Source organism: Hypomesus nipponensis, chromosome 8 (genome assembly GCF_054491055.1).
Source record: "Hypomesus nipponensis isolate SF chromosome 8, ASM5449105v1, whole genome shotgun sequence".
Lineage (NCBI taxonomy): Eukaryota > Metazoa > Chordata > Actinopteri > Osmeriformes > Osmeridae > Hypomesus > Hypomesus nipponensis.
Genome location: NC_140368.1, coordinates 1,103,396 through 1,124,932, shown reverse-complemented (window position 1 = coordinate 1,124,932; position 21,537 = coordinate 1,103,396). Strand labels below are relative to the sequence as shown.

General features: G+C 49.4%; 2 protein-coding genes across 5 annotated transcripts in view; one reads left to right on the top strand and one right to left on the bottom strand.

The window, feature by feature from the left end:
- The window catches only part of slc12a7b (solute carrier family 12 member 7b), a 41,227-nt gene extending 24,897 nt beyond the window's left edge, over positions 1–16,330 (bottom strand). For 3 of the 4 annotated variants that reach the window (XM_084703249.1, XM_084703246.1, XM_084703248.1), the window contains exon 1: positions 16,035–16,330. In XM_084703249.1, coding sequence (XP_084559375.1) covers positions 16,035–16,176 — 142 coding nt within the window. In that variant the 5' untranslated portion in view covers positions 16,177–16,330. Of the gene's footprint in view, positions 1–5,768; positions 6,209–16,034 lie in introns of those variants that run through there. The other variant, XM_084703247.1, reaches the window with a different exon arrangement.
- A 20-nt stretch (positions 16,331–16,350) lies between these two features.
- sspo (SCO-spondin) overlaps positions 16,351–21,537 on the top strand; it is a 76,280-nt gene continuing 71,093 nt past the window's right edge. The window contains exon 1 of the mRNA XM_084703251.1: positions 16,351–16,629. The gene's annotated coding sequence lies outside the window, so the exon portion shown is untranslated. The remainder of the gene's footprint in view (positions 16,630–21,537) is intronic.

Below are 21,537 nucleotides of genomic sequence, written 5' to 3'. Positions count from 1 at the left end.
CAGCCCTAGATGGACCAGGACACAACCAAGACCCACGGTGGCTCCTTCCTGTCCCTCACACACACACACAGTGGCCCAGTAGAGACTCTCGGCCGTGGGCGATGCCTTGATGCCTGACCGTCTCCTGAATATCAACCTCTTTCCTCGACACAGACAGGCTCATCTCTCCACTTCGCAGGTCACTTCCTGCTCATGTCATGCGTTCCACTGCCTTCAGCTCTGACGTGTTAGCGTGCAGGAAAGAGCGAGCCGCGATGAGGTCAAATCACCCCAGTCACCAAGCCCTCAGGCCTGCTCCTCCACGCTCTGGGATTGATTACTCCAGTCTGGGTCGTAGACCCACTCTCTAAGTGAGAAACATCTGGGCTGACGCAGCTCGCTGTTGCTACGGCGCCTCCATGGAGACGCGCCGTGTGAGTCTAATTGGTTTTTGTGTCCGTCCGTCTCGTTTTCAAAAGGTGAGAAATTAGGTTTTGATTACAGCTCTGCTTTACCAACCAAACCTCTGACGGGCTAACAAGTTGGTAAGACAAATAAACATAACTAGCACTGTTATTTCATTTCAACTGTTTACACTTGAAGCAGCTGTTAAACCCATTTAGAGAACACCCTCCACACACACCTAGAAACATCTAAACAGCTATAGTCATCTAGAAACAGCTAAGCCCGATGAGGGATGAGAGAAACGTAAACAGCAGGGCCTCTCTACTCCAGTGGATGTCACTGGTGTTCAACAGACTTTGTTGCTCCCTCAACAAACACTCACACGCACGCTCTCTCACACACACACACACCATTGCATGTAAGTGATTCAGGCAGTAGATTTGTCTCTCCTGCCGTAATAGGCTCCCTCTTGCAGCTTTAATAACTTCCAAACTCACTTCCTAACCCTAACCCTGCCTGCCAACACTCTCAGTAGGGGGTTGATGGGCCCTGGGAAACCGGTCCTCCTCTCCTCCCCTCCCCTTCAGCCAATTAAGTAAGTTTTGTTTCTATGTTTTTTGTTTTTCCTTTTAAATGTATGATCACATACGAAATAAACGATTATTATTATAAGTAAAAACAGCTTAATTGCCTGTTGAAGAGGACGCAGTGACTCAGCAGAAAGACCCCAGCATCACAGAAGGAGCGTCACAGAAGAATCCAGGTTCCTGTTAGTGCTGTGAGTCAATAACAGCAGGCTGGCCTGGTTCCAGGAATGGTCTCATACAGACGGCAGAAGACTGGAAGGACCCTGAAGCTGTTCCACCCTCTGCTGAGAGGGTCTGGGCTGGACCTGAGTGAGTGTGGGTGTGTGTAATAAAGTGTGTGTGTGTGTGTGTGTGTGTGGTTTCTTCTGACCAAACCAAACTATGAGAGCAGGACAGATGGTGCTGAGAAGAGCATGGTTGGATGGGAACGCAGAAACAGACCCCCAGAACCTAGAACTCAGAACCTAGAACCATGAACAGAACCAGGGAAGGGGCTAAAGGACTGGTTGTTTGAGTTCCAGGAAGTGAATGAAAAGCATCTGACCCCTTATGAGACACACACAAAGACTCCTCTTATCTTCTGGAAAACACCTGTATCATTCTGAAAACAACATGGAGTGCCTCAGTGGTCTACACACACTTCCACCCTCGACCCTGCCTGACCTTATGACCCTATAGGACCCTACACTGTAGGGCCTACAGGACCCAAACCTTCACCTCCACCACTCCATGCAGGCCTGTTCTCTTGTCCTGTCCTTACATGAACACAGTAAAAAGAGGAACAAGATCGCCAAAAACACACAGGACAAAGACTCTTTAATGAGTGTGCACCCCCTCACACACACACGCGCGTGCGCGCGCACACACATGGTCTGTTCGAGGGTGGAGGAGGCTTATCAGGCGCAGCACATGGATGGGTTCAGAGGGGCAGGAAACAGGAAGTGTGGATAGCAGGAAGTCCCCAGCAGTGACCGTTAACCAACACTCTCCAACATTCTTTTACACGCTCAATACAGCCCAGCAGTCAACCACACGGTCAAAACACCCTTTCTGTGAGTGTGTGGGTGTGTAGTATGTGTGAGTGTGTGTATGTGTGAGTGTGTGTGTAGGCAGGGAATGTTCTTCTAGGTAAGTTATGTTGAGTGTCTTTTTAGGTTTAATGTCTAAAGACACACAGGCGTGTTTTTTTAGTTGCTGCTGGCGTGAGAATCTAAGTTATGTGTCCATGTTAGGGGGCGAGAGAGTGAGAGAGAGAGAGAGAGAGAGAGAGAGAGGGAGAGAGAGAGAGAGAAAGAGAGAGAGAGAGAGAGAGCGAGAGAGAGAGTGAGAGAGTGAGAATGAGGCAGAATCTCTATTGATAATCTCACAAAACCAAGTTTTAGTGATGCCTGTCATCCAACAATAGAAAAGTAACCATGTAGCAATGTGCGTAGGTTCCCATGACAACTGTTGAATAGATGGTCTCCATAACCACAGACAGTTTATTGCAGTGGGTTAGAGCATCTCCAGATCAAGAAGTCGGAGGTTCAAATACCCCTCTGTACTGAGCGTCTGCTAGATGAACAAATACATACATATATATACACATCTAAAGGCAAAGTAGTAACATCCTGTTTTGAAAACTCCCGAGTCTGGTTCAGCGAGCCGATGCATGAAAACACAGCTGGAGGCTCAGACACACAGGTGATAGACAGCTTGTTTCCTCGTCAAACCCTGCACAGGTTCTCCCAATAAGAGACACCAGCTGGTAACCCTGCACAGGTTCCCCCAATAAGAGACACCAGCAGGTAACCCTGCACAGGTTCCCCCAATAAGAGACACCAGCAGGTAACCCTGCACAGGTTCCCCCAATAAGAGACACCAGCAGGTAACCCTGCACAGGTTCCCCCAATAAGAGACACCAGCAGGTAACCCTGCACAGGTTCCCCCAATAAGAGACACCAGCAGGTAACCCTGCACAGGTTCCCCCAATAAGAGACACCAGCAGGCAAGATTTCAATAAATGCTTAATATCAACAGATGGCCGTGAGCTAGAGTAGTGTCAGTACAAGAGCTTATAAAACAGATTGTGGTTTTGATGTTGTACAGGGCAGGTTAATCAGGAAAACTAGGTTTTAAACAAAACCAGCTGTTGAATAAAAACAAAACACCTGTGTTTCCAAACACACTGTTTCCATGTATAAACCTAGGAAGTTAGCCAGCCTGTCTGCCAGCCAGGCTGCCAGCCTTTCTGCTGTTGAACAACTCTTATCCACCGGGCAGTCACATATGCCTCTGGGAGATCAAACCAGTTCTTGTTCGGGTTCACTCGTTGACAAACATATCCCTTTGCATTCATACTGCACACACCCAGAAACACAAAGCTATCTTCAGAACGCAGCTGAAAGCTCAGTTTTAATCACCTACTGTTCCATTCCAGACCAGTCTGATCTAAAACGGTTTAACTGAAAACTCTAAAGAGTGTTCTGAAGTGTGTAAGTGTGAGTGTGTGTGTGGCCGGGGCTAGGACTTCTCTAGGCCCTGAAGTGTGTGTGTGTGTGTGCGTGTGAGTGTGAGTGTGTGAGTATGTGTGGCCGGGGCTAGGACTTCTCTAGGCCTAGTGGTCTGGCTTGGCAGCACAGTTGGATACAACTGAGGCTTGCGGACTGAAATTCATTTAATTAAAGTTTGGTTGGGTTAGACTTCAGAGCGGGGCAGGGTGGCGGGGCAGGGGGGAGTCAGGGGGGTTATACAGGGGACAGAGACAGAGAGAGTAAGTGTCTGAGAAGGAGGGAGAGAGAAAGTGTGAGAGAGAGGGAGAGCAAGAGACATAGCTGAAAACACATGGTTGTCGTGTCTGTGATCTAGTGGTTTCTGGAGGCGTGTGTGAGGTCCAGACCCCTGACATACTCACAGAGGGGGAGGAGTCTCCACTCCCATGCTGTCAGCCAATGGGAAGCCAAGCAGCGGACCAATCAATGATATTGATCACTTTCCCATGTGTCAACATTGCATCTCTGCATTTAGGTTGGCACACACACTCACATGCTAGGTACAACCTTGCATGGTGCACACACACACACACACACACACACACAGGCTACATAGTGTGTAGTACACGTACACACACACACACACACACACACCTACACACCTACACACATACATACATGAAAACTGTTCCTCACTGATTCGGTGATTCTGCTCATTCTTCTTCCTCAGTGTAAAATCATAACCAGTGGGCCGGCTACAATTATGCTATTATTATACCATATTGGCATTTACACAGAGAAATCTGATTGGCTCGGGCCTTGTGAAACGGCAGGGGGAAAATGAACAAAACGACTGACAACAGAGAAGACTTGGCTAAAGTGATCTCAGAATCCTTTAAGGTGTCATGAAGGCAGCGCTGTGGTACTGAGGAAGATTGTGAACCACACACAGGACCAGCTAACAGACAAACATGTCTGTTGATGCACTGTAGTTAACATCATATTAGTTGTGTTCACTGTGCCCGTTAACTGAGATGTGATTACTTTGCAAAGTGGCTGGAAAATACAGCCCGTTTCTTGACTAACCACCTAACTACTGTAGAACTACGCATGTCGGATCCTTATCTTCTGCTGCACATTAGCATGTCGCTGTGGATAGAAGCGTCCGCTAAATGAATCAAATGTAAATGTAAAGTGCTTCTGTATGCTGGGGCTAATGGTGCTGCTGGAGAAAACACAGACAGGACAAACAGTCCAAGTTCACAGACGAGAGAAGAGGAGGGAGGGAGAAGGAGAGATGGGGAGGGAGGAGAGAAGAGAGGGGGAGGAGAGAGGGAGGGAGGAGGAGAGGGGGAGAAGAGAGGAGAAAGGGGGAAGGAGGAGGAGAGGGGGAGGGAGGAGAGAGGAGAGAAGGAGCAGAGGGGGAGGGAGGAGGAAAGGGGGAGGAGGAGAGGGGGAGGGGGTAGGACAGGGGGAGGGAGGAGAGAGGAGAGAGGGAGGAGGAGAGGGGGAGGGAGGAGAGAGGGAGGAGGAGGAGGGGGAGGGAGGAAGGAGGAGAGAGGGGGAGGGAGGAGGAGAGGGGGAGGGAGGAGAGAGGGAGGAGGAGGAAAGACTAATAAAGAGATACAGATGGAGAGACAGAGATGGAAAAAACGAGAGCAAGGGAGTGAGAGATAGAAAATAGAGAGAAGTGATGGAGAGGGAGAGAGATAGAGGAAGGGAGGTATGGAGAACCAGATGGGTGTTTTATTATTTCATTACTCAAACTTCACTCCCTGAGGTTCATGGTGCGATTATTTTCATGTCAGTGTGTCTCAATAAACCACCAATAAAACAAACAGGGAGGGACAGAAAAGAGAGCGGAGGAGAAATAAAAAGGAGAGGAGTCGGTGATGAGAAAGAGAGGGGAGGATGTGGTAATGAGACCAGACACAGAGACAAACCCCCCCACCACACACACACACGCACACACCACACACACACACCCCCTGCCCAGTGTGCTGAGGGCTTCAGAAGGACAGTAACTGTGTGTCTCCTCCTCACACAAACACAAACAAGCCCCAAACAACAACAACAACAGCAGCAAGTCTAGACTGGTCTCCGTTAGGCCTCAGTCAGCACAGAGCTACAGAGTTCCAAGTCCTGAAATGCACAGTCATGATACAGTACTCCACCTGGTCTCAATAAGGAACCACGGCCGAGTCTGCTTTGTGAGGGGCTTCAGCACAGCTTCTCAGAGAGCCTCGTGTCTCTCCTGGAAGGTTCTGGAGCTGTCTGTCTCTCAGCCCCCCCCCGGTGGGGGGGTCGGGGGTTCCTACTGACTCACCTGGCAGGGTGGCATCCTCATCTTCCTCCCGGAGCACGTTGTTGTCTTCATCATCATCATCATCCTCCTCGTTCTTCTTCCGGGTTCGTCTGCCGTCCTTCACAGGGACCACCGTGAAGTTGGTGGGCATTTTCACAACATGTGACTATCTCTCTGCGTGTCTCTCTTCCGCTCTCTCTCTCTCTGCCTCTCTCTCTGCCTCTCTCTCTGCCTCTCTCTCTGCCTCTCTCTCTGCCTCTCCCTCAGCCTCTCCCTCAGCCTCTCTCTTATATCCCTTGTTTTTTTCTTCTTGTTTTGTCTTTCCCACCCTTTCTCTCTCAGAAAAACAATAAAAAAAGAGTTTCTCTCTCCCTCCGTCTCTCCCTGTTACGGTTCAGCTCTGTTTAACTTCTCCTCTCTCTCTCTACCGCTCTCCTGTTGTCGGTTCAGAGTTCTCCGTTTTCACCCCTATCGCTTGGATACTGTGGCCCCATGTGACCAACCCCCACACCCCCTCTCTCCTAATAAGGAAGAGCTGTACCGCCCTGTATGAGAAGTCTCCATGTCTCCCTCCCTCTCCCTCCCTGCCCCTCCCTCCCCATACATACACACTGTTACTCCAGTGTGAGTAGAGATGTGAAGACAAGACCGGAGCCTAGAGCCGTGTAGGCAGTGCTTCCTGAGCTCACATGTAAACTCAACGACACAGGAAAGAGCGGAGTAGTACACGACAGAGCAGAGTGGAACAGAATAGAGTAGAATACAGCAGACCAGACCAGAGTAGAACTGACCAGAGAAGAGCGATCAGAAGGCCGAGTGGAGGAAACTGACAACGTCCACAAAGCAGTTTCAGACAGAGGGGGTGGGGCTGAACACTTCCTCCTCTCAGTCATCTGAAACCAGATGCCCACTTTGTGACTGGTCACACAAACAGCCCGACCCACGCACACACACAAACTGCCCTTCCCTATACGTCCCCCATACTGTACATGTTCAGTACAGTATGTTCAGGAAGTGGAGTGGGGGGAGCGAGACCCTGAGCAGTTATCAGTTCCAGGCTTTGGGCTGGCCAAACTATGGCGTTCTCCCCTTCTCTCCACCCTGCCCTGACACAGTCTCACAGGGGCCTGACCACACACACACAGCCTGTCTGTTGGGACCTGCGTGTCTGTGTTGGGGAGGTGGAAGAGAGGGAGGAGAGAATGAGGAGTTATGCAAAATAACACACCCACTGCTATGAACAGACATAGCGTGGTCACTTTTCTGAGAAACATGATCAAACAAACACAGTTTGTTCCCAAGCAGACCAAATGTCAGACTGTCTCTATCAGCACCATATATTCTCATCAAGCACAGTTCCAGAAGTTTCTAGATAGCTTGTCAACTGACCCTGGGTGTGTTGGTCACGTTGTGTCATAGGCTGGACAAAGAGGGAACTTATCCTCTCCTGGTTTCAGCATGTGGTGGAGGAGAGGCAGAGGAGGGGGGGAGAGGAGAGGAGAAGAGGAGAGGAGGAGAGAAGGAGAGGAGGGGAGGAGGAGAGGAGAAGAGGAGGGGAGGAGGAGAGGAGAAGAGGAAAGGAGAAGAGAGGAGAGGAGGGGAGGAGGAGAGGAGAAGGGGAAAGGAGAGGAGAGGAGGGGAGGAGGAGAGGAGAAGGGGAAAGGAGAGGAGGATAGAGGGAGAGGAGGGGAGGAGGAGGAGAAGGGGAAAAGAGAAGGGGGAGAGGAGGAGGAGGAGAGGAGGAGGGGGAGAGGAGGGGGAGAGGATGAGGGAAATAGAGGAGAGTCCAGGAGGCACGTAGTCTCGCAGGGTTGCCAGCCTTCCCACTGAGGAGGACAAAAGACCTCTCTTCCTGGAGAACCGGCCCTAATCACACAGGGGTGGAGGCTGGGGTGTGTGTGTGTGTGTGAGGCTGTAGTCGTGGGAACAGTGGGCTGGGGACCAGGACAGCTGAGGTGGACTGTGATTAACTGAGGCTGTGTTCATGATTGAATCCCCGTTCAGTCGTGTTCCGTGACGGCCCTGGGTCAGAGTTGAAAGCTAAAGCGGAGCTGTAACCAGCCAGAGCAGGTTGGGGGAAAGCTGTTTATTAACATGAGCTTCCATCCTTCATGCCATCAGATTCTTTAGCATCCTGGTCTGATAATAACGCAGCTCTGAAGCGAGACTTGTCATTGCAGAGGAGTGTGTGCTAGAGGGGGGTTACCAGACCCCAGGCCAACAAGACCTGCTGCAGTTCAGGAGACTGAGACCACAGTTCCCACACTGCCATGAGGGACTGGCAGAGGGCTGGGAGAGAGAGGGAGGGGGAAAGAGTGAAAAACGAAGAGGAGAGAGAGAACAAGGGAGATAGAAGAGAGAGAAAGAGCTAGGACAGAGATCAGAGAGAGAGACAGAGAGAGAGAGAGGGAAAGAGAGAGAGAGAGAGAGAGAGAGAGAGGGAAAGAGAGAGACAGAGAGAGAGAGACAGAGAGAGAGAGAGAGAGAGAGAGAGAGAGAGAGAGAGAGAGAGAGAGAGAGAGAGAGAGAGAGAGAGAGAGAGAGAGAGAGAGAGAGAGAGAGAGAGAGAGATCATATCTGGGCCCCTCTGGGCACAGTCCAGAGTTATTTCTAATCAAGAGGGATTTGACTTGTGCCCAGAGAGAATCTCTTTTCTCCTCCTAAATCTATTCAAGGATTATCGCAGGGTAAGGTAAACAGAATAGTTTAGTACCCTGATACACACACAGCTTTACCACAGCCCCACACTGAGCTAGCATGCAGAAGATTCACCTTCACTAGAAACAGACCTATCTTCTTTTTGCAAAGGTTTGCTTTGCATGGACTTTGGCTGAATCCAATATCCTGGTCTCGGTTTCTGATTGGCTCCCAGTCCACATGTGATCACACAGAGGACCAGCGCATGATGGGAAAACAAATAGCTGTCTGACCAAGCAGGTCTCGAACACCTGAGACTCCAGGTGAGACAGGATGAGGCTACAACAGGCTCTGCTCCATTGGGGTTCCTGACATGGCTGGAGGGAATCACATGCCGGTATAAGGAGCCTGGATCGATGGAGACAGAGAAGGGAGAGGAGGAGATAAGGTTGCTAATGGAAGCACCAGAACAGCCCAAGGACAGAGGCCTGGAGGGAGGGAGGGACAAGAGTGTGTGAGTGAGTGAGTGAGTGAGTGAGTGAGAGAGAGAGACAGAGACAGAGACAGAGAGAGAGAGAGAGAGAGAGAGAGAGAGAGAGAGAGAGAGAGAGAGAGAGAAGGAGCAGGTGCAAGATCCTAAAAGGGTCCTACTGCCCCAGAACCTCGAGGCAGGTGACTCAAAGCAGGTGACTCTCCCAAGAAGAAGACTGGCTTGTCATCCCTTCTGTCTATTGGACCGGCTACAGCACCTGTCAACAGTCCTGCTCGTATCAATGAGAGAGTGAAATATGAAGCCGGCATTACAATGACCAGTGACAGGAAGCTGTCAGAAAGTGTGGCAAAGCCAGATTACAAAACTAGTACAAGCTGACACAAGAGGCTCTCTTCTTACACGAATGGCTGAAACACTAATGCTTAGGGTTTTATCCCCACCTCTCTCCCTCCTTCTGTAAGAGGATCAGATGAGCTCTGGAAGAACTGGTGCCATGCCACCGCCACCTCCTGGCCAAACAGGGAAATACAGCCCCATCGTGGGTCTCCAAGGGAACCACACATTGTTTTATTGATCTTGTGGGATAAGTGAAGATGTTGACATAACGGTGAAATTAAGTAAACACAGAAAGGATATGCTGTTTATTTCCTAGGTGATGGTGACATGTTGTACAGTATCTTTACAGACCGTTCCTTGACAGAACTGCTCACTTCAAATCATTTACATTTACATTTAGTCATTTAGCAGACACTCTTATCCAGAGCGACTTACAGTAAGTACAGGGACATTCCCCCAAGGCAAGTAGAGTGAAGTGCCTTGCCCAAGGACACAGTGTCATTTTACATGGCCGGGAATCGAACCAGCAACCTTCTGATTTCTAGCCCGATACCCTAACCGCTCAGCCACCTGACTCCCTGACTAATCATCATCTGCTTCTGTTCTCTACATGCAGTAAGAGCACGTCATTAAAGCATACTCGAAATGAATGAAATGTAAAATGTCAGTATGTGTGCTCCTATAAATCCCATGTAATAAAACCCAGAATCAAACCTAGCCTGCAGACAGGTGGGCTATTCATTCAGATCCTAATAAAATGTTCAAAAAAAACAAAAACAAGATCATATAAATCGCCTCAGAAGTCATATTTTCCAGCGGTGAAACCATGGAAATGTGAAAGCTCTCCACTTCCCTGCAGCGGGAAGCTGACCCTAACCCTACACTGTCCAGGATCTCACCAAGCTTTTACAGTGAGAGCTGGAGACAGGCTCCAGACCTTTACAGTGAGCCCTGAGCTGGAGACAGGCTCCAGACCTTTACAGTGAGCCCTGAGCTGGAGACAGGCCCCAGACCTTTACAGTGAGCCCTGAGCTGGAGACAGGCCCCAGACCTTTACAGTGAGCCCTGAGCTGGAGACAGGCTCCAGACCTTTAGAGTGAGCCCTGAGCTGGAGACAGGGCCCAGACCTTTACAGTGAGCCCTGAGCTGGAGACAGGCCCCAGACCTTTACAGTGAGCCCTGAGCTGGAGACAGGCCCCAGACCTTTACACGGACAAGACAAAAACAAATCACTAAAACAATGTAAAGGTCCCACCGTTTGTAAAGTCACGTCTAGTATGAGTGATGCAATCTCTCTCCCGGTGAGAAGCAGCGGGGACGAAGGAGAGAAAAATGGGCCGCCCCGGTAGCTCACTGGATAAACGCGATGTACCTTGTAAGCTTGTCTCCACTGCACTCCAGTGGATCTCATCCTACCTGTCGAGAAGATCCTACCAGGTCTCCTGGGGAGGCACACTGTCAGACCCTCGCCAGCTCTCCACTGGTGTCCCACAGGGCTCCGTCCTTGGACCCCTCTTCTCTCTGTACACCACCTCACTTGGACCAATCATCACCTCCCATGGCTTCTCCTACCACTGCTACGCTGACGAAACGCAGCTGTACCTGTCGTTCCCCCCGACTGATCCGGCGATCTCAGCTAGGATTGAGGCCTGCCTCGCAGACATCTCCGCCTGGATGACTGAGCACCACCTCCAGCTGAACCTCGCCAAAACAGAACTTCTCATCATCCCGGCCAAACCCTCCATCTCCCACGATCTCTCAATCACCCTGGGATCTGCGACGGTGACCCTGTCATCCTCTGCCAGGAACCTTGGGGTGACCATGGATGACGAGCTCTCCCTCACGGCCCACATTACTGCGGTCTCCCGGTCGTGTAGATTCACCCTCTACAACATCCGGAAGATCAGGAGATACCTGTCTGAGCACTCCACCCAGCTGCCTGTCCAAGCACTTGTCCTCTCCAAGTTGGACTACTGTAACTCGCTGCTCGCGAGCCTCATTAACAGCCTCATCCAGGATGAGTTTGGGTCTCTGAAGACCCGGGCACACGTGAACGCCCTCATCCCAGCCTTCTCCAGCGTCACCTGCATGCCTGTCACTCATCCCGAGCCTGACTCCAAGGTGTCGGGTGACATCATCCTCACTTCAATGGCCGCCCCCGCCTCACAATCGCAGCATTCCGAGTCCTGATGGAACACTGGCACAAGCTCCACCCTGACTATAGAGGAAGGGGCGGAGTCTGAACATGTGGTCTGTATGTGAAGGTCTTTTAAGGGTCTGTAAGTCAGGGAGAGAGCCTGCCTGCCTGCCTGCCTGCCTGCCTGCCTGCCTGCCTGCCTGCCTGCCTGCCTGCCTGCCTGCCTGCCTGCCTGCCTGCCTGCCTGCCTGCCTGCCTGCCTGCCTGCCTGCCTGCCTGCCTGCCTGCCTGCCTGCCTGCCTGCCTGCCTGCCTGCCTGCCTGCCTGCCTGCCTGCCTGCCTGCCTGCCTGCCTGCCTGCCTGCCTGCCTGCCTGCCTGCCTGCCTGCCTGCCTGCCTGCCTGCCTGCCTGCCTGCCTGCCTGCCTGCCTGCCTGCCTGCCTGCCTGCCTGCCTGCCTGCCTGCCTGCCTGCCTGCCTGCCTGCCTGCCTGCCTGCCTGCCTGCCTGCCTGCCTGCCTGCCTGCCTGCCTGCCTGCCTGCCTGCCTGCCTGCCTGCCTGCCTGCCTGCCTGCCTGCCTGCCTGCCTGCCTGCCTGCCTGCCTGCCTGCCTGCCTGCCTGCCTGCCTGCCTGCCTGCCTGCCTGCCTGCCTGCCTGCCTGCCTGCCTGCCTGCCTGCCTGCCTGCCTGCCTGCCTGCCTGCCTGCCTGCCTGCCTGCCTGCCTGCCTGCCTGCCTGCCTGCCTGCCTGCCTGCCTGCCTGCCTGCCTGCCTGCCTGCCTGCCTGCCTGCCTGCCTGCCTGCCTGCCTGCCTGCCTGCCTGCCTGCCTGCCTGCCTGCCTGCCTGCCTGCCTGCCTGCCTGCCTGATTGACTGCCTGACTGACTGACTGACTGACTGACTGCATGCCAGCAGACAGGAGCCTGGGGAAGTTATCCTTCAGTAGCACCCTGCTAACGATGGCAGGTGGAACATGACTACATTTGGGAACCTGAGACTCACATGGGGCCATTTGGGGAACCCCAGTTGATGATTTCTCTCCCTTCAAATAGCGCCTGCAGCCTGCACGCAGTCCTGAGTTTAGACTGGGAACCGCAGACATCACAGTAGGGGGCTGAGTGGCAAATATGACTCACCACACACACACACACATGCATGCATGCACACACACACACACATACAGTATATTATTTTCAAATGTGTGTATGGAAAGGCAGGAGAGGATAACAGGGTTTTACAGATGAAAGACTGGAGCAGGAACCGGTCAGGACTGAGCAGTTCTGGGACTCAGTGACCACAGAGAGGACCAGGAGTTAGCAGACAGGGACAGACATAGCTCAGCGGTAGAGCAAGAGATCATAGCTCAGCGGTAGAGCAAGAGATCATAGCTCAGCGGTAGAGCAAGAGATCATAGCTCAGCGGTAGAGCAAGAGATCATAGCTCAGCGGTAGAGCAAGAGATCATAGCTCAGCGGTAGAGCAAGAGATCATAGCTCAGCGGTAGAGCAAGAGATCATAGCTCAGCGGTAGAGCAAGAGATCATAGCTCAGCGGTAGAGCAAGAGATCATAGCTCAGCGGTAGAGCAAGAGATCATAGCTCAGCGGTAGAGCAAGAGATCATAGCTCAGCGGTAGAGCAAGAGATCATAGCTCAGCGGTAGAGCAAGAGATCATAGCTCAGCGGTAGAGCAAGAGATCATAGCTCAGCGGTAGAGCAAGAGATCATAGCTCAGCGGTAGAGCAAGAGATCATAGCTCAGCGGTAGAGCAAGAGATCATAGCTCAGCGGTAGAGCAAGAGATCATAGCTCAGCGGTAGAGCAAGAGATCATAGCTCAGCGGTAGAGCAAGAGATCATAGCTCAGCGGTAGAGCAAGAGATCATAGCTCAGCGGTAGAGCAAGAGATCATAGCTCAGCGGTAGAGCAAGAGATCATAGCTCAGCGGTAGAGCAAGAGATCATAGCTCAGCGGTAGAGCAAGAGATCGCAGCTTCAAATCTCCCCCGCTGTATGCCACTTTGGATAAACAGTGACAGTGAATAGATAGTTTGTGTGTCTCCTTCCTGCTGCCTTGAGCCAGCTGCTGACCTCCTGTCACGTCTTGATCTGTCCAACACAAACCACCAGGGAGAGAGTCACAGCAGGAAAGGATGGAGTGTTCTGTACAGCTGGGCAGGAGGATGCCAGTACCTGAGGTAAACAGCTTTGGAAACGGTTGAAAGTTGGATAATATTCAGCAGTGTACTAGGGAAGGACACTCCCTTCTTAAGTAAGTCTAAACGTGGCACAGTTTGGAACAAACATCCACCACCCCGCACACCCTCCACACACACAACAGCAGTATGGACCAGAGCTCATACAGCATGCCTAAGGCCTGTTGTTCACTATGTGCTGACTGGAGGACTCCAAATAAAACTGCAGAGGTAGTTGGCAATATGATACCCAGATGTCACACACACAAAAACACATTACACACAATCGCATTCTCTCTCTCACACACACACACACACACATCCACAAGATGTTGTGTATATCCAGCATACTAGTATCTCTATACTAGTTTGCATGCTAGTATATTAGCTTACAAGTGTGAATACTTTCCTACTCGTGTCTAAGCCAGTATACTAGAGACTAAACCAGTGTATTAGTGTGTATACTAATGTCCTATACTAGTGCATTAGTGTATATGCTAGTGTACTAGTGTTCATAAGACAACAGTAAACAGAGGGAGTGGCTGTTGTGATCCAACAGGCTTATCTATTTAAACAGAACTAAACTAAAAGTCTGCTATTTGTCAGTTAACTCCCTGAACTGACTGTGCTTAATGATTCTGAGTGCGAGTGTGTGTGTGTATGTATACAGTACAGGAACAAAGACTATGAACGTTTAGGACAATGTGTAGCCCAACCCAATCAAGGTTCCATGCAGAACCTTCCATAGAAGTACATAACACTGGTATTAGACTACATTACCCAACATGCACCAGTCTTCTGTAATCTATGGCGTGCCAAACATCTGAAGAGGTCTCCCAGGAGTCAATCTCTCCCCTCACTGTTCAACAGTTCAGCCACAGATCAAACATGTCCAGCATTACTACAGCCAACATCCCCAGACTGTGTCCAGACTAACAGACTACGCCTATGTCTTCACATTCAACACACGCACTATTTGTGCTATGGATAGAAGATTATGCTAACTGAATCAAAATGATAACAGAACAGTCACTGCACAGCTGCATTAATCACATACCAGCTATTTTGAATTAAATTACATTACAGAGGGCTGTGTTCACTGGTTAGTTCATCTTCTGGATCAACGCTTGACTCTGGAAGCTCAGATGAAGTAACATACGTATACATGCTGTACTAGTGTATTTTGCCCCAAACTGTCTTAATGAATTTTATGCATTTTATTTATAGTTTGTACTCATTTGATTTGGCTGCTCTGACCTCTATGACCAGCAAACTGCTTCACAACAGAACGGTTCTGAAATCCAAGCTATGATTCCTGCCCGGAAATCAAGCTATGAGTCCTGCATTGATTAAAATATAATGTTTGTGAAGGAGGATAAAGGATGAGGAGGATGAAGTGGATATCAGAATACTGGAGAGAAATGCAGCTGGGTAAAGGTAGACAGGAAGGGCGGGCTGTGTTTCCAGAAAGATTTGTGGTCCGAGTTCCATTAATTGTGATTCCCTTGCTGCATTCTTTTCATCCTCAACGGGGAATCAACAAGCTAATTAAGTACAACATCAACCCCCTGCATGACAGGCTGTAGATAAGTGGTGTAGAAGACATATAGCCAATAAACACTTGAAAACTCCCACATTCTCTGCAACCTTTAAGACCATTGTTTGTCATTAGTCATGTTAACATCAAAACAATATGTGGATGAACCACATGTGCCAGCTTGTCTTTGACGGTTCTTTGACATGTTTTCAGGCAGCTTTTCTATGGTGTTGTCCACAACACTCCAGAGAGTCGATGCGTACACCGTGCTCAGCCTTTAAAATGCTATATCTAGACAGGGGAGAGAGGGAGACACAAGCACTCAGCTGCCCAAATTAAACCTGGGAACAAACTGATCCGATGTAGGCACTCCAAACGCAATATCAAGCGAAATTTCCAAAATAATATTTCCTACAGAACGCTAATAACGTTCTTCAGTTCAATTATTCAGTAGCCTTGACGATGGCCATGGTTGAGAATCCTGCGTTGACGTTATTCTACTACTTCAAACACAGACTGGTACTGGCACTTTCTATAGCCTGTTGCTAAGCGCCACCTTAGCAGGGGGCGAAGAAGGTTTAACAATAGCAGGAAGATAAGGCAAAAATAACACCTGCCATAGGACAACAAAGCAGTAGATGCATGAGCTTAATATTATATTACATGCTGCTATTGAGCAGACCCACAGTGCAAAAACTTCTTTCTATTGAGTTAAAAACTTTAGGGGGCGTATAATCTCTAGTGAATGTGGTAGCTATATATCATTGCATCCAGATAACTGTTATGAGGAGTGTGACATGATAGTGTCCTACAGTCGCCGAATAGACCACCCTCGTTAGCCTACGTAGCCTACTGTATGACTAAACAAACTCAATTCATAACTCATATTCACAACCTCATCCCTGCTAGATAATAACAGAAGAAGTAGTGTTTAGTTGAGGAGTTGTCATCCTCGGAAATTTACCGTATTTGTTGGGTTCCCTACTATACTCGAGGATAGGAACCGCGTCTTGTTGGTTTAAGGAGTCCCCGGCTGCCCCTCCGCTGTTGTCAGGGTCACGGTCGCAGTCCTGCCCAACGGGAACAACCACAAATCTGTCACCCATATCCCTACTTCAAGCTCCTTTAGCGGACGCCTCAACGTAGGTCAATATTTCAGGGCTCAGAACGGCTTTGCGCTGTGATTCAAACCCCGTGAAGTAATATTCCCTGGGTTCACTGTCGGCAACATAACAATGTACTGTATGGGACACGCGCTGATCCTCGGATTGATTACACTGAAGGCGGGACGCTGCACTTCGCGCTCTCATTGGTTGAGGGGTCTCGCGGACCGGTGTCAATCCGCGCCAATTACGAATAAGAGTATCAAAATTGTGCTGGCTGACGAATTTGGACAGTAGGCACACAATTTTAAACGAGAAAAAAACTATTTTATTTGGTTCTACTTTTGATATATCGCGGCTGTTCTACAACCATATGGCCAAAAGCGTAGAAGGAACTGATGAAGTCAAGTTTACGGCGACGTTCATGTGAACCCGTGTACCTAATTGTTATGCTAGGTAAGCTTCAGTATGACTTTTCAAAAACGTAATGAATTGAATGCTCGTTATTTCCTACGACTACTTTTCGTTTCCCCCTAAGAGTATGTGAACCATAGCCAGCTCAAATTACTAGTCCAATAATTCCCAATTAACTGCAAATGTCGTGGAAAGATTCTGAAGACTCTCATTACAGACCCTGACGGAAGATTGTGAAATGTTGTGACAAATTAGCACTCATCTCTCACTTCCTGTTTTGCGCACCGCAAACTGGAAGACAGAATACAACACATAAACTAGCACACTCATCCTGCTGTTGAAAACACATGTGATGCTCAAAATGTCTGCATATTCTGCAACATGTTTAGAATAGAGTAGTCTACTGTTGCTGGCCTGTTTGTTCTATTGCCAAGTCACACTGTCACTTGTTATGAAAGCATTTAGTCAATCACACACACATCTTGTGGACGTAGGCCTCCTCCAAGAGCCCAGATAAACTGCTGGAGGCTGTAATTAAAAGGGTTGATGGGGCTTGAATCTAGCCCGACCGAAGGCTTAACCTCTGCATATGTGAGGCGTTTTCTGAGGACTATAGTTTTGGTAGCGCCCCCGAGGTTTGGTCGAGGCTCTGATTGGATTAGAGGGCATGGCGTAGATAGTAATGAATGGGTCCATTATACGCTGGCTTGTCATTAACCAAAGCTGCGTGCTATATTTATTCAAAATATACGCAATTTTCTCAACTTCGTAACCTGTGTCAATTAGCGCTGTTGGTTTGACGTTGGGGTTTAGCGTCAAATCAGTGTAGACTGGGAGGATGCATGGACGGGCACAGGAAAGGCCGAATTATGATTTGTGGTCCGTCTTTCTACACACTGGGTTAACAGGCTTGGTTGAGTCAGATTACTGTGCGCTGTCTCTCGGCGTGCTTGCTTTAATGGTGGTTGTCATAGTGATTCTCCCCTGGGAGGGAAACAGGGCTTTGTACCAGTCAATTACCGGGGGGTTCGTACCATGGTTGCGATAGATTCAGACCACTTCTAATGATCCCACTGTTCAATATTTTACATGCCTGTCAATGTATGCTGCCCTTGCTAGGGAAGCATTCATTGATACTCAGTGTATAGAAACTAGCCAGGGCTTACACTGTCCAGGAAGGTTTTTTGCATGACGTTTTTTTGGCATTAAGCCATGTGTCATTTTCACTTTCACAATTTGACATGATAGTGTGTGAGAGTAGACATACAGTGTGTGTGCATCACTGGGCTGTAATGAACCGCAGTAATGGTAAAGAGTGAGTTATCTGCCAGGTCATGATCGTACTCATTTACTGTACTGAGGGAGCTGTAAGCCCCCTGTGGCTGCATCTGTGCAGAGATGTACTGGGGCCAGTGGGGCGTGTTCACTATGTGGGTCAGTGCTATAGCATGAAAGGCACCTTTTTATTCAGAAGTGGATACCCTGCCGTTTGGGTATTGTGGTCTTTCTGTCACAACATTACAGACCCAGACCCCCGGCCCCCGACCCCAGGCGCAGACCCAGAATTGGTTAATAAGGTAGAGGCTGAGATTCTCTGAAAATGTGTTTTGTCTTTTAGGGCCAGGGTTGCAGATGGGACGCTGTCTCTAACTAGATCCCTGGGGTGTGATTCTTTTTTATTTTGTATTCAGCAGGGACTGAGTGTGCCTCTAGACTGTGTATCACGGCTATCTGACTACAAATCCGTCTCCCCCCCCCCCCCCCCATCTCCCTTCTCTCTCCAGCCCACTCCCTCTCTCTCTCCCTCTCCCTCTCTCTCTCCCTCTCTATCTCCCTCTCTCTCTCCCTCTCTCTCTCCCTCTCTCTCTCCCTCTCTCTCTCCCTCTCTCTCTCCCTCTCTCTCTCTCCCTCTCTCTCTCCCTCTCTCTCTCTCCCTCTCTCCCTCTCTCTCCCTCTCTCTCTCCCTCTCTCTCCCTCTCTCTCTCCCTCCCTCTCTCTCTCCCTCTCTCTCTCTCTCTCTCTCTCTCTCTCTCTCTCCCTCTCTCTCTCCCTCTCCCTTCTCTCTCCAGCCCACTCTCTCTCTCTCTCTCTCTCTCTCTCTCTGTCTCTCTCTCTCTCTGTCTCTCTCTCCCTGTCTCTCTCCCTCTCTCTCTCCCTCTCTCTCTCCCTCTCTCTCTCTCTCAAGCTTATTTTGTGGTCTACCTGGTGTAGTTTCCTCTCTGGTGGAGTAATATGGCAGCAGGGGGGAGTTGCTGTAGGCAGGGGTGGGGGGGTGGGGGTCTGCGGGGGTTTTGCCATCATGCCTGTCTGGGGGCAGAGTGGCATGATGCTGGAAAATGGATCAAAACAACCGCTGAGCGACAGGGCTTAGAATGCCTCAATAGGGCTCAAACCATCTACATGTTTCCTCGTTTACCAAAGGTCTTCCCCCCTGGTACCCCTTCCTCCCCCCACCCTCCCGTTCGTTGCCCCCCCCCCCCCCCCGTTGCCCCCCCCCACCCCCATCCCCCTGTTGCCCTTGACCTCCCACTCTATCCAGCAACACCTACCCCTTTGGCTGATTGCATAGCTGGGTTTGACCATGAGTGCCACCAGTGTGGCCTGATCCATGAGTCACATCTCCTTTTACAGCCGTGACACTAGTGACTCCGCAGAACAACACCCCGACGGACACTGTGGCCTACATTACATGTGAAGAGTTTCGCTTTTATCTTCTTAATCACCCTTTCAATCACGTCTTAAAGTAACACCGATCTGATATCCTTACCGTAAATGTATTGCTGTGTTCGAGAATACTACAGTATAAAATAATATACATTAGATTTACATACTACAATAATTATAATCTATAATATGCAACCATAGGGCTTATTCCTGTGTGGTGGACTGTGATCAGGAACTGCCTCTCAGGCGCTGCTTTGACGAGGTACTTCTGACCAGCAGCACAGACCAGGGTCTGGTCTGTACTTCAGACCAGCAGCACAGACCAGGGTCTGGTCTTCGGTTTCTTCTTCTCTCCCCCGCAAGGGTGGGACTGGTCGGGGCTTTGTCTCAGCTGCTGCTGGGGGTTTATTTTGAGAGGGGGACAAAGAGGCCTGGGATGGTTGGCATACCAGCAGAGACAGACCGCCTAGCCCAGCCCTAGCCCAACAGCTTGGGAGCTCTGGGCCTGACCCTATCCCTTCCACCCCTCCCCTCCCCCCCTCCATCCCCCAACCTACCCCTCTCCACGGTATTGACCTCAACCTCTCTCTCCTACTCTGTCACGCTAACGTGATTATTTCGAACTTGCACATGGAAGAGGGACTCACTGCATGGTCATGGAAGAGGGACTCACTGCATGGGCTCTGGCCATACCGCAGTGGCCTGGGTTCAAATCCGGCCCGGGGCCCTCTGCTGCATGTCATACTCCCTCCCCCTGCCTTTCCTGTCTCTCAATACTGTAACTTAAAAAAAATTATGAAGGCTGACATGCTCCCAAAACTATCTTTAATTCAACAATTGAATGAACAGCAACATGGACCATTTCTGGCCAATAGATGGCGGTGCACGCCATTATAATGTTGTACAACTATCTTGATTATTTCTCTCTCTCTCTCTCTCTCTCTCTCTCTCTCTCTCTCTGTCTCTCTCTCTCTCTGTCTCTGTCTCTGTCTCTGTCTCTGTCTCTGTCTCTGTCTGTCTCTCTCTCTGTGTCTGTCTCTCTCTTTGTCTCTCTGTCTGTGTCTGTCTCTCTCTCTGTGTCTGTCTCTGTCTGTCTGAAGTGGCCTAATCCCCTGGTCTCAAACACTTGAGGACCTGCATGTATTCAAAGTAAAAGTCCAAGTATATCACAACCATGAAACAGAACACAAAACGTGGTAGTTTCTTTTTCCGTTAGTTCTAATCTAGATGATTGAAATGGGGATGTGACACCAGATGTTAGTTGTTCTTTCAAGCTTCAGTGTCACTTCCATACATGAGTCATCTTGACCAATTCAGATTCACAGAATGACTCCAATGAACCATTACTTTGTAAACATGTCATCGTAAAGCGGGATCTATCTTGGGCTTATGATTAAAAGGTGTGTGGTCACAACTATGCCTTAGCTTTGCAGTCAAATATTTAATGCTGTTTGGATTAGCTAACGTGCTACTGTTATGAAGAGCTTCTGCTAAAATGACATTAAAGAGTGTGTGTGCTTTTGGCGTGTCGAGTAAAAATCCAAATGATATTCGCATCATATCATATTTAGCTACAAGAAACTAAAGTTGACCTACTTTTACCACACTCGTTGGCAAAAGTGTTAAGCCTCCAGAGCCAACTTTTAACTACTTATTTTTTTATCAACTCTTAAGATCACAACTCTTGTGTTTGTTCTGTAGGTAATATTAGACCAGTTTTAGGCCCTTCCCTTTGCTCTTTAAGGAAAATGACAAAAAAAAAATATGTATAGTATATTGACGCGATGGTATGCTGTGGTTCAAAAGTTATAGTTTTTAATTCATTTTTGCTTGTCTTCTACAGTTAGATTTCTAACGGACAAACAGTCATGGAAAAGTGTCTTCTTTCATTTGGTCCAGTTGGTGAATGATTTACACTTACATACATTTGATCAATTCCTTAGGTACTGTATATTAGCCCATGGCCAATACTGGGTTGTAAAGCAGAGCTTTGGGTGTGTTGTTGGTCCCTACGGACTGTCTGTAAGGAGACAAGCTCTCCATGATTACCATGGTTAAGTGAAAAGAATGTTGATTATGCGTAAAGGAACGTTAGTTTCCTGTTTTACCATATTTTCTAGCTCAGTCCTCAGCTATCTCCTGCATAGGTCGCATCGCGTCCCCATTTTGTACAATACACACTGTAAAATGTCAGCACACACTTTTACAGGTGTCTTCTGATTGTAAAATGCCAGACAACAATCGTCAGCTAGATTCCTGCTGCCCTGCTATCTTATTACTGCTGTT